This window comes from Cucurbita maxima, unplaced genomic scaffold (assembly GCF_002738345.1).
Source record: "Cucurbita maxima cultivar Rimu unplaced genomic scaffold, Cmax_1.0 Cma_Scf00005, whole genome shotgun sequence".
Taxonomy (NCBI): domain Eukaryota; kingdom Viridiplantae; phylum Streptophyta; class Magnoliopsida; order Cucurbitales; family Cucurbitaceae; genus Cucurbita; species Cucurbita maxima.
The window spans coordinates 1,836,609-1,849,374 of NW_019272021.1; the positions used below are offsets into that span (position 1 = coordinate 1,836,609).

General features: G+C 34.6%; 1 protein-coding gene across 2 annotated transcripts; it reads left to right on the forward strand.

The window, feature by feature from the left end:
• The first annotated feature begins 1,972 nt into the window (after nt 1-1,972).
• On the forward strand, nt 1,973-8,452 carry LOC111479895 (polyadenylate-binding protein-interacting protein 3-like). Of its 2 annotated transcripts, none has more exons than XM_023124796.1 (15): nt 1,973-2,276; nt 3,297-3,454; nt 3,534-3,698; nt 3,837-3,973; nt 4,210-4,397; nt 5,049-5,226; nt 5,334-5,567; nt 6,153-6,280; nt 6,415-6,472; nt 6,565-6,601; nt 6,812-7,116; nt 7,249-7,401; nt 7,605-7,703; nt 7,801-7,863; nt 8,016-8,452. In XM_023124796.1, exons 2-15 carry the CDS (start codon nt 3,316-3,318, stop codon nt 8,043-8,045), a joined length of 1,914 nt encoding a protein of 637 aa, XP_022980564.1. In that variant the 5' UTR covers nt 1,973-2,276; nt 3,297-3,315; the 3' UTR covers nt 8,046-8,452. The 2 variants fall into 2 exon arrangements, with proteins under 2 accessions (XP_022980564.1, XP_022980565.1); XM_023124797.1 differs by having other exon boundaries at nt 6,568-6,601.
• The last annotated feature ends 4,314 nt before the right edge of the window (nt 8,453-12,766 follow it).

A 12,766-nucleotide genomic window follows, 5' to 3' on the forward strand; every position in this document is an offset into this window, starting at 1 on the left:
ATGTACATTACTTCTCTACACCTTGTCCATGTACGCACACATGGACTCACCAGGAAAGTGCATAAGTACCCCCTAGGTCTACCCTTTAACTAGCACACACTTACACTGCCGAAGTCATGAAGGGAAACAAGCCCACATAGTATTATGGCATGTACAATCTGTATCATAACATCATAACGAACATAAATGTTATAAGGTTCGCGTCTGTACTAATCACAATGAGGTAATATCTCGATGCACATGACATACAATATGCATGAAGTTTCCATAACTTTAAAGTATATATATTAAAAATGATGTTCTGCTACTATATTAAGAATGAGATTCTGATACCATATTAAGAATAATGTTAAGAATGAGAAACAAAAGTGGGACGAAAAGTTCAATTTTCATTAATGTTCACAACGTTTAAATAAAATACAAACTATAAATTAAATCCTAAAAATAAGAGAAAATATTTTATTAACCAAATATGAAAATAAATAAAATATATCAAATATATTATTAACAAATTCCTAGACATAAGGGGAAAATCGAAGCTTTATAAAATATATACCAATGATATAATATGCAAATTGTACGTACGTTATTTCATAAACATTTTGATGAATACATTCTTAGCACGACGACTCACAATCTTAAATATAATCATATATTAACATAGAGTATATGGCATATCATAACATAACATAAATCGGCATGACATATATTAGATTATTTAATTAATGGGATAACAAAGTATAAAAAAAAAAAAGAAAAGGAAAATAACAAATCTTCATAAACAATAATGTAATATGAAGTGAAAAGTAACATTTTTTAAAGTTAAATATCAAAAGAAAAACCACAAATTTATCTCATTATTAATGTTGGATTATTTTAATTGACTTATAAGGTAGGGTGTATATATAAACTCGACAACCCAACAAATCCGAACCGTTCCAACCCGAATGATAAGGGTTTGGTTGGGTTGGATTAACATTTTGAGTTGGGTTGGGTTAATTTTTTTGAACCCAAATAGATTCGGTCGAGTATCAGGTTCATTAGGCAATACTTCGAGTTGACTCGAACCGAACACAATTTTATAATATACATCTTAACGTACATTACCAAATATATAGCGCTAGTTGTTTTGCTTATTCAGTGGGCAAAACTTTGGGTTTTATTAGTTAATTCAGTGGGCAGAACTTCGGGTTTTCTCAGTTAATTCAGTGGGCAGAACTTCGGGTTTTCTCAGTTAATTTGGGCAAAACTTCGGGTTTTCTCAGTTAATTCTGTGGGCAAAACTTCGGGATTCGTTAGTTAATTCTGTGGGCAAAACTTCGGGATTCGTTAGTTAATTCAGTGGGCAAAACTTCGGGTTTTATTAGTTATATATTTAATGCGCACATAAATATATAACTAAACACGACAAAAAATTAGCTAAGCACCTTTACCAAATTACCAAATTTACGATACCCAATAAAAATTCAAAAAATCGAAAGTTATTTTTATACCAACAAGGTACATTTTTTTTTCCCGATAACTCAATTATAGTAGCTACAAAAGCGGCATTGCTCAGATAGTTCTATGTTAAGTGACCTTGTATAAATTTTTGTAGAAAACATGTGAGTAAAGACAAAATATATTGAAATAACTCGTGTTGGTTTGGGTAGACAATTTTTATTCTAAAAAAAACGTTGAGATATACAAGCGTCGAATCTAGATTCCAAATCCTACCCATAGAACATAAAAACAATTTAAATAATTTTTTAATAAAAAATTATTTAATCTATGCTTTAATTTAATTAATTATTAGACTGACGAATATTAATAATTATTTAGAATATCTTGATATTATTTATTTTGAAGGGAGAGATTAAAATAATCATATTTTCGGTTGTGTTTTAAAAAAATAATTACAGTAAAAAATAATTAATAGTTTTATTTTAGTCCCCTTGAGGAGTCCTTAAATAGATCGCAGTTTTCGTATGTTGTCCTTTCACCCCACCCGAAGGCATTTGGTGCTATCATTTCGAGGCCGCATCGACCCTCTCTCTCTCTACAATTTCCCTCTCCTTTCTGCGGTCTCCTGTGGTTCTCTGTTCCCGATCACCTTCTTTGATCTTGCTATTTATCTGCATTCTCCGCATCATAAAGAAAACCCTAATTTTTTGACCAGGAACCAGCCTCCTTCCTTGTACCGTTCCCTAAACCCTAATAGAATCCACCTCCCCTGTTTCCATCTGCGACTCGCCGCTTTTCTTTGTTAATTCTATCGATTATTTGCGTCTATCCAGGTGAGGATCATGTTTTGAATGTTGTAGTTTCAATTTCATATTTTTTGTGTTATGGAGCTGTTGATACTTTTAGTTTTCTCTCTTGGGAGTACAATTTCTAGGGGCTTTGGTTTTTAGTGGCTTGGCATATTTTGGATGATAGGAAATGGACGATAAAATTGACATAAAAATTGATGATATTAGGTTTGAGGTTCACTTTGATGGGCTTGCTTGTGAAAGTGTTTCGATTGATTTACCATCTGGCATTTGGTAGATTTTTCAATTTTGAATTGTTGATCTTTTCCTTATTTGGTTGCATTTTCTTGCGGAAAATTGATTGGAATTGGTTTTCTTTTTACTTATCCTTTCTCCGAACATTATGCCACTACTCTTGTTTTTCTGTTGTGGTATCAATATTTTTTTAGGATCTTGCTGCTAGACGTCGTTTATTTGTTCATTGTATGTTTCAAAGTCGGAGAAACAAAGCATGCCTGGACAGTGAACTTTACTGTAAGTTCGGTAATTTAAGCGATTAAGTTACACTCAGATGTTTCTCTTTCAACATTGCTGTTAGACCACATGAGGATCAGCATTGGTAAGAAAGTGGATTAAAAATTTGTAATCTGAATTTTGATCCGAGGTCAAAATATTCAAATGTGTGTACTTTGTTTGATTTATTTATAGTCAATATTTAGTGGGTCCCTGGATTTCCTTTCAATTCCATAGGAATTATACTATTTTGCTACTTCCACTGTTGCGATAGTTGAGCTTAACCAGATTATTTTCATCTTCTTCCTTATTATCGCACTAGAAAATCGAAGTAACTCTTAAAAAAATTCTCCTCAGTAGCTTGTGTCATTACTTTTCAAGGGCGAATGATTTTCCTGAATATATTTTTCTATCCTGTCTCGTTTTGGACTGTAGGACATCTATTCTCCTTCTGTTGCATGTTACTCTTGCATAGAAAGCATGATATTTAATTCAAACATATTAGTATTTGGCAGAATGGTGATTCCATATATTTCTACCTTCTCTCAATAGGTTCTGGATTGCAACTGATATGAATCTACAACAATCCATAAATTCCAAGCCTTCTGCTAATGGTTTTGGACGTCGTAGAGGCGATAGGGATGTAGGAACTAAGTTTGAGAATAAATTTCAGCCTGGAAAGTCAAACCCCAACAGATTAACTAATACAAGTGAGTTTCATTATCCGTTTTATTTTTTGTTAAATTAACTCATACATGACTTTATTCTCTCTAATATTTGTTTATGCAGGAGCACTGGCTGCTGGTAGCAAAGATGGAACTTTTGGGAGTTCATCACATGATCGATTAGTCTATTTAACAGCATGTTTTATTGGACAACATGTAGACGTCCAGGTTAAAAATGGATCTATATACAGTGGAATATTCCACTCAAGCAATACTGAAAAAGATTTTGGTATGTTCTCTTTCTACTACTTTTCTTATGTCAAATGTATTTCACAAGCAGCCTTATAACTAATTTTTTTATCCTTACATCATCTGTAATTCTATAAGCTGGTGTCTTTAGCAGTGTTTATTTGATCCTCATTTTCAGGAATTATATTAAAAATGGCACGCTTGACAAAAGATACTTCTTCACGGGGGCAGAAAACCATTGGAGACTCATCGATTAAGGCTCCTTCCAAGACTTTAGTAATACCAGCTAAAGATCTCGTGCAAGTTATAGCCAAGGTTCTGCTTTTGCTATTTAAGAGTCTTATTATCTTTTTATCCCCATTCTTGTGATAATAACAAGCAGTCATGGGGTCTTCCTTCTAGTGTGGTTTCTTTTGTAGCATTTCAACGGAATATTGTCAGTATCTGTTGACCATGAAAGATTGTCTGTTAATCTATGGTTTCTCATAGCCATCTTTCGTTCTCAATTTATCTTCAATAATCTGATCATTCTGCTTGACAATTGATTACAGGACGTGACTGTTACAAAGGATGGACTATCGAATGAAGTTGATTATGAAAATCAGGAACTTTTGATAGACAGCATTATTTCACAGTCTCGTCAACATGATGCAGAAAGAGAATTGAAACCATGGATACCTGATGATGATGATCCTCAATTTCCTGAGCTGGATAACATATTCGATGGTCCATGGAATAGGTTGTTATGCACTTCCCTAAAACCTTGTTACTCCTCTTTTATTTTGGAAATTCTCTAATCATGTGGAGTTCCCCTGTAATGTGATTGCAACCCATCGAGCCCCAATATTTGCTCACTTTGCTATTAAGTTGATTTATTTGCGTACGATAATTTTATGAACTTGGACCAACCAGCTACATCTTGCATCTACATATCTTTAAAACCATCACTTTTTTGGCAAAACATCACTATTTGCAGAATAAGAGTATTGTTGTGGCTGGACATGGTCATGGTTAACAAAGTGATTGCTAGAATTAAATGCATTTGTTGGGCACGAGTTTAAGATATTTATATTTCTCTCAATCAATTTCTATATTTTTTTAATTTTTAGCTTTTGGTGATGGATGGATCCCCAAAGCCAGTGTCTGAGGTTTATTTCATTATTAATGTGTACTTGTTCTCATTGGTTGCTTGAATCTCAAAGACTATAATTGCAGGTAATCTTATATTCTTACAGGGGCATCGTATTATTTTAAATATGGGACGTCAGTTCCTGAAGCAGTTGATATAATTTCTGTTATACCTTATATGTTTCTTTAAAGGTTTTCAAATTACTTTTGTTATGTTCTTATATACATTTTTATATGTGCTTCTTGTTGTTGCTTATTTTAGGAGTTGGGATCAGTTTGAAGTCAACGAAAAACTTTTTGGAGTTAGAAGCACTTTTGATGAAGAACTCTATACCACAAAGCTTGAGAGAGGCCCTCAAACAAGAGAGTTGGAAAAGGAAGCTTCAAGGATAGCTAGAGAAATAGAGGGGGAGGACACTGAAGATCTTCATTTAGCAGAGGTAGTTTTTGGCATCTGATAGCATTTCTCAAGCTGCATTTTGCAGGCCATAGAATTTTAGCAAATTTTTCTGAAACTCAATATTTTCCTTTTATTTTATTTAAACAGGAAAGAGGTATTGATCTCCATGATAAGTTTGATATTGATGAGGAAACCAGGTTCTCTTCTGTATTTCGTGGGAAGGGGGCTGATGATAGCGGATTTGATGAGAATGAAGACATATCATTCAATTCACGTAACATGGAAACCTTTGGGGGGTCTTCTAGCTCTGACATTAGGCTTGCAGACACATTGTCTGGAAAATGGAGTGATGCAGCTTCTGTCTCAAGCTCTTCATCCTTGGTATTTCTTGAATTGACTTTTATTATAATCTTCTTGAGTTTTTAATTCTTCAGTATGTTGATCAAGTATGTTTAGGAAAATAGTAGCGGCTCAAATGGATAATAATGTTGTCATTTCAAGAAACTATGTTTGAATGCATGGAGTATTAATTTTTTTCTTATCAGTGGCTTGACTTTATTTTCTTAAATGTCCTATGGAAATTGTGTAGTCCCACATCTTCAAGTCTAAGCATTTTGTTATTATTAGGTTGATCAGACCATTTTTTCAAATTAATCTTGTAAAAAACTGGATTAAGACTTGGAACATCTTGATATTCTTACGCATGCCTAGCTCAAAGTTATTATTGTTTATTTTCTTCTAAAAATAAATATATAGTAATGATGGGTCAATCATTTCAAGATGGTGCTGTTGAGAGTTTGTTTGGTTATTTATCCTGCTTGGTTTATGTTCTACTGTAATCGGTTAAATTGAAATAGGTCTTTTTCCTCTTATGAATAAAAGAAGAGGTTTTTTTCTTGCCGTTTTATGTTCGTTTATTGCTTCTAGAGATGAATGAAATGGAGGCTAACTTGTCCCGATTTGCAGGATCAAGCACAACCCTCCCTGACAAATATGGGTGTAGATCTATCTAGATCTACTCCTATTAATCATGCCAGACAACTCGCATCTGAAAATTCATGCAAAAGTTGCCCAACTTTGGAAATTGAAAGCAGGTTTGTACTTTTACAATATGCTATTGTTTTTTCCTGGAGGACAATGGATTTCCGAACTCAGTAAGAAATGATGCTTTGAAGACCACATATTCATAATTGTGATTGATTTTCTGGTTTGTATGTCTAAAATATAGGATCCAGGACAAACATCATGGGGAGAATGCTGCGGAAGAGTCTGTAGAAAAGGACATGGTAGGTTTTTAAAATAGTGTTTGTAAAATCTTCTTTGTTGCTTGTTGTAAAGTTTTCCTGGACTTACTCGTTCTATTCTTCTATTATTGCAGCAGGGAGTTAATGACTCTCAATTAGCTAAATGCGATGGTGAGTCTTTTTCTGCATGTACCAGATGCTAGTCGTAGGCCATAGTCAATCTTCCTTGAAGAGATTTTTTTTTGCTGGTCTATTTGTGTTGTGTTGCTTATTGCATTCATTCAACATGCAGATTCATCTCTAAATTTACCATTAAGTTTGATTCTTCTCTACTCATGTTAGTTATTGCTGCTAATTGGAATTTGGTGATGGAAACAATAGATTTGCAGCCACTAAAGAAAGATGGATCTGATGGAGGGATACTGCCTAATGTTGCCTCACATGCTCCATCTTGTGCTCCATCAAAGCATAATGAGAAGTCAAGTCCTCCCGAACTATCTGATGACCCAGAACCTGGCAAATCTCGTGGAGAAGTTCAAATGTTGAACATTAGTGGCCGATCTGGTAGTTCTGTATCAATGAATTCAGATGGTGCTGCTGGTACATCTAGTGGTCCTGTATTATCTCCTAGCTCATCAATTGGATCACTATCTTCTGAAAAATCAACCCTTAATCCTCGTGCTAAGGTATTCTTTTTTTGCTGGACACGTTCAGCAAGCGTAGGACGACCATGAAGGTTTTTTATTTTTTATTTTTTATTTTACGAGTTAAAAACTAGCGTCTTTGGCTCTTTTACGTTTTGTCTACATTGTGAATAGGAATTCAAACTCAATCCTAATGCAAAGAGTTTCACCCCATCTCAAGCACCTGTTAGGCCACCTTCACCAGCATCTGTGTCTGATGGTTCGTTCTACTACCAGGCCAACATACCTGCAGTGCCCCATATGCATGGGATGCCTTATGGTGTTGGAGTAAGTACATGTATATTGTCTTGTTGTTTTGTTTCTCTCAAAAAAATTAGCTTCTATGAAAATACAACTGTTTATACATTTTTTATGGATGGCCTGGCAGTGGAAAATAAAATCAACTTCTTATCTGTTGATTTATCATATCTGCCAGAATCTACTACATCTAGATCCTCTATAATAGTTTCCAACTATTCATGGTTCTGCAGATTGGGCCTTCATTTCCAGGTCACCAGCCTGTTGTTTTCAATCCAATGGTTGCGCCAATGCAGTCACCACATGGATATGTTCAGCCAAATGGACCTCAAGTATGGTTTACTGAATATATGAAGTTACGGCGTTCTTTATTTCCTTATTCTAAATTCAAAGTTCCGTACATAATAACTTTTATTCCTTTGAATGCAGTATGCACAACCCATGCTTCTTAGCCACCCGAGGCATGGCATTTACATGCCGGGTTACCAACCTGTAAGTGCCCCTCAGATTGTCTTGAGCCTTTTAAAATATTTTTCCTATACAGTTCACCTAGAAAAGATAATACTTGGGTGACTGTTGCGTAGATATCTCGTCTGCATTTATCACGCGAGCCTTATGCATTTCAAATCTTCTTATATGAACAGGAAATGCCATACAAGGGGCGTGAGTATTAAACAGTCCCGCTGATGCTGCTCTGCAGTCTTACTACTGGATTCTAAGCTTTTTGAACACAGTGCTTTCATCAAACTTGCAGAGACAAAAACACACCGGGGGTGGGAGGGAGTCGCTTGGGATGGGGAGGAGTTTATGGCTCTCATTTGAATCACCTTTTCCCTCATCCCATGAATTTGGTAGCTTTGAAATTTCTCAAAATAACCACCAAAATCACATCGCGTTGTTTCCCGATCGTTTATTTATCAATCAACAGTTGAATGTTTGGGGGTTTGGTTTGTTTGTTTGGTCTGCTTTCGGCATTTTGTACTATATACTTGTATGCCCTCTATGCAACATCACAGGCTCTTTATGTAAAACTTTATAATAATTGAAATATCTTAATCCTGATTTTTAGGTGTGCAATAAATGGAAAGGGTTGGACCCAGGCAGGGGATTGCATTGAGATGTAAACTTTTATATCTCTTCCTTCGTTATATGGTTGTGGCGATGATTTGGTATATTCGATTTTACTTTGGATTTGTTACTTTCATATATCGGATTGCTTGTAGAACTGTGTTGTCGAGTTGGACTTGGGTTGGTTAGGCCTCGACATCATTTGTTATGACATTGGAGTATCGATATCATCAGTTGTGATTTTCTTGATAATGGTCTTGTTCTATATATTTGTATTTCTAGTTCCTGAATTTGTGGCTTGTCTCTGAAATGAGGTCTTTAGTATGTTTGGTAAGCAAGAACGTCAAGACCAAACTTGGAGCATTGATTACTGAAGAGATAAGCTAAGGTTGTCATATTCTGAGACCTGTGCATGTAGACGATCGAATTAGAATTTGAATATGAAAATGTATGGAGAAGACATTAACAAATGATTGAAGTACTCGATGGAAGTAAAAAATACAGCTTCTTGGGGCTTGGTTGTTTCTGGTCGAATGCTTGGGGCTTGGTTGTTTCTGGTCGATTGCTTGGGGCTTGGTTGCTTCTGGTCGATTGCTTGGGGCTTGGTTGCTTCTTTTCTTGGAGTACTAAGTAAATCATAATGTGTACCTCAATTTGTCTCCAAAATGGTGTTTCCATTAGTCCAAACGGATTATGGTCTTGCATGACTTGAGTATGCCCTTTGATGGACGAAACAAGCACTCATTTTCTTCTCAAGTGTAGAGGTGTGCTTTGACTTCTAGGACGATCTCTAACCCAAGAGAAATTGAGTGAACTCAAGATGGTCATGCAAAATCGAAACGTGAGAGGGACTCTTAGAATTACAATTTGACACCAAATATTTTTGGACGATGTTTTCATCCTATTGAACCAATGTGTCCAAAAGTTGTGAATTATCTTGAAATCGGAAAAAAAGTACCCAGAAAGAAATCAAGATAGGATGAATCCTATCACCTATCTAAAATTCAAACTCAAGGTCCAACCAAATCATTTCCTCGTGGAGCTCACATTTTGCCTGCACTAAAATACATGAAAGTTCCCGTGTGTTTACCCAATCTAGATTTTGAGTTCAACAATAAGTGAAAATGAGATGCTTAAACCTCTAACCTTTTGGTAGAAGATAAATGCTTTATGCCAATCAAACTATACTCATTTTTTTATAAAACTTCATATTATCAATTTGAGACGTTATAAAATAACGTAGTTACCAAAATATATTTCATACGCCAAAAATTTTAGAGCATGCATACCTTTTCAAATTCTTATTTTTTATTTTTCACAAATTCACAAAAAATGAATCAAATTTGATACATGAATCTAATAAGTGTTTGTATGGTGGATTCGTAAAGTTCCATTTTTCTTATATTAGATGCTTGATATATTAAACATTTTCGAACCTAATAAATTTATTAAACATAAAATTGAAAGTTTAATACAAAAAAAAAAAAAAAAGAAAGAAATTTTATGTCTAAGAGATTCTTAATTTAAAAAAATATCGAATATACATTTATCGATACAAAATTAAAAGTTCAGAAATAAACACAAGTTGCATGTCCAAAACTTATTAAAATTTAGAGCTCTATTAAACACAAAATTTAAAATTTATGAATCTATCAAACAAATTGAAAATTTAGAACGTGTTCGACATTTTCTAAAGTTTATGAATCTATTTAATAAAAAATTAAAAATTGAACTACTAAAGTTGTAATCCATCTCGAGTTTTTAATATTATTTTTTTCCTGATGAAATGATCAAAATAATGTAATTTAGAAAATGTAACACCTGTAGTTAAAAAAATGGTAAAAAATTGGAAAAAGCCGTTAAATTCAATTCAAGGGGCAAAATGGTAATTTTATCCACTTATTTAGGAGTATGGATAAGCCTCTAAATCAAAGTTCTAACGAGGAGGAAGAAAAAAGAGAAATAAAAGGAAAAGGAAAAGAAAGTTACGGTTTGAAGAAGTGCTTGGGAGTGAAAAATTAGATTGGCTCGAAAAGACGTTTGGAATCGGTCAAGAAATGGTAAGGTTGAGGTTGAGGTAAGACGTTTGGAAAAGAAAGTTACGGTTTGAAGAAGATGCGTGTCTGATGTGCATAGGGTCACATGTCAAGCGACGAGAGGAGCCTAAATGGAGTGACTCGTCATTTGACCCTGTCCGACTAGCTACTGCGGATTCGACTTGTTTCATGCGTACGCCAATAGAATTATTTCACATGTCAAACAAGGAGCGGCCTTACTCCTCTTCCTAGGCGCGTTGGTATGTGCGTGTGAGTGTGCACGAGGGAGCACGCTTGTAAGTGTACAAGTATACCTTTTTACCTTGTTTGACCTTTGTTTATGAGGTTTTCACTCAGATTTTGATACTAACCCTATTTTGACTTGAATTAGGATCTAGAGAAATTTCAAAAATTTTGGAGAAAAGCTAACTGAGTAAGACATGCGTCATCCAAGTAAGTAACTAAATAGACTTTAGACAAGTAATACTTGTAGGGATCGGTAGGACATGCTAGCAAGCAAACATTCCTTACTTTAGGTGGTTAAAATTTACATGTTAAAGAATTTGTAAGGATGTATTTATATGAGTATATACAATATGTATGTTATGGAAAAATTATCGTTATGCCCCTAGGTTAAGACTTTCGAGAAGTATGTTGTTCTATTGTGATATGTGTTCGAGATGATTGATAGATGATATCTCCCTATTGAACTTGCTTGGTTGTATGTTTGCATAATATAGTATGTTTAGCTCCATGTCGTTGATTGTGGGTTTTCCATGTAGATTGAATTTATTTGCACAGAGTTAGAACTAGGGCACTCGAGTTAGGTGAGCTAGACGACTGACATACGTTAGGACGCTTTCAATAGACTAAGCACCTTAAGACCGCGAGCAATGGTTAGAGACCCTAGTGCTCCTAGACTTGGAAACATTCAAGAAGTTAGAACATAGTACCTTAGAGCCAGAAGTCCGCGTTAAGCCATCTAGTTGCTTTAGGAATCTCCTCCTCAACCTCTAGGTATCACTTGTGGTAACATTAAGACTATGTGTACCACACTTTAGAGGATCGATATGAATATCTCCTTAACAAGCATGTACTAGAGAACCAAGTTAAGATTAAGGCACTATAACTAGAGTAGTCTACATGTTGACCTAGGTTAATACATTTTTCAGTAGACAAGCAACCTAGGATTGAAAGTGACTATCAAAGGTATCGACATATGTGCACTCAGTGAGTAGGTTAGCTCGAGGAGTTTGTCCTAGATGTCCGGGAGACAAGAGACAAACTTTAAACTGTCTAGACTGTTAAGATCGCATAACACACACACTCGATTTAGATGAATACAAAGAACAGGAGTGAGAAAATGCAAGGATGTTTGATTTACTTCTTCCCTTTGGTCAACATTGAAAGCACTACCAGATGAATACCCAATTTCTTGTTTGTGAATGCTTTTGTTGAAAATTATATATCAAATTTTAGTTTCTTAGATCTCTGGGAACTACTAATCGCAACAATAACAATATCCCAAGACTCAGATAAAAATGACATTAAAATCAATACTTTAATTTCATCTTCAAAATTAATTTTCACTTGAACTCAGTTAACTTATAATCCTATTGAATTCATTTGTATGATCTGCAACAGATCCACCTTCAGACATTTGTAGATTGAACAATCTCTGCATCAAATACACCTTATTCATAGCCAACGATTTTTCGTACATATTCGACAATGTCTTCAATAGGTATGACGTTGTTTTATCTTTAATGATGTTGAATGCCATATTTCTTGACAACGTCAACCAGATTAACCCTAAGGCTTGTCCATTCTTGAGCTTCCACTGTTCCGTGGTTATAGTATTCGGTTTTACCCTAGATAGAGGTTCATGAAAATCTTTCTAGTACAGATAATTTTCAATTTGCATCTTCTAGAAATCGAAATCAGATCCATCAAGCTTCTCAATTTCAATTTTTGAGCTTTCCATCTTCACAGATCGTGTTGAATCTAGCCTAGCTTTGATACCAAGTGTTAAGATCGTACAACAACACACACTCGATCTAAATGAAGACAAAAAACAAAAGAGAGAAAATGTAAAGAGAAATATTAACTAGAAGATACAGTAAAAACATACAGATAATGTAGAAAATGTATTTTCAAAACAGGGTGTACATATATGATTCAATTTAGTATACATAACTTTACCAGCCATCTACGATATATAACCATCTACCAAACTTTATAGATAATATGACCATTTACTTCATGTGTCATTTATCATATATAGTTTTAAT

What these genes read in the sequence shown, in the direction of transcription:
- LOC111479895 (XM_023124796.1), top strand. Translation starts at nt 3,316, where the DNA reads ATGAATCTACAACAATCCATAAATTCCAAGCCTTCTGCTAATGGTTTT. An exon ending in CAACAGATTAACTAATACAA is followed by an intron (nt 3,455 to 3,533) that starts GTGAGTTTCATT and finishes TTGTTTATGCAG; the next exon opens with GAGCACTGGCTGCTGGTAGC. An exon ending in TTCAGCCAAATGGACCTCAA is followed by an intron (nt 7,704 to 7,800) that starts GTATGGTTTACT and finishes CTTTGAATGCAG; the next exon opens with TATGCACAACCCATGCTTCT.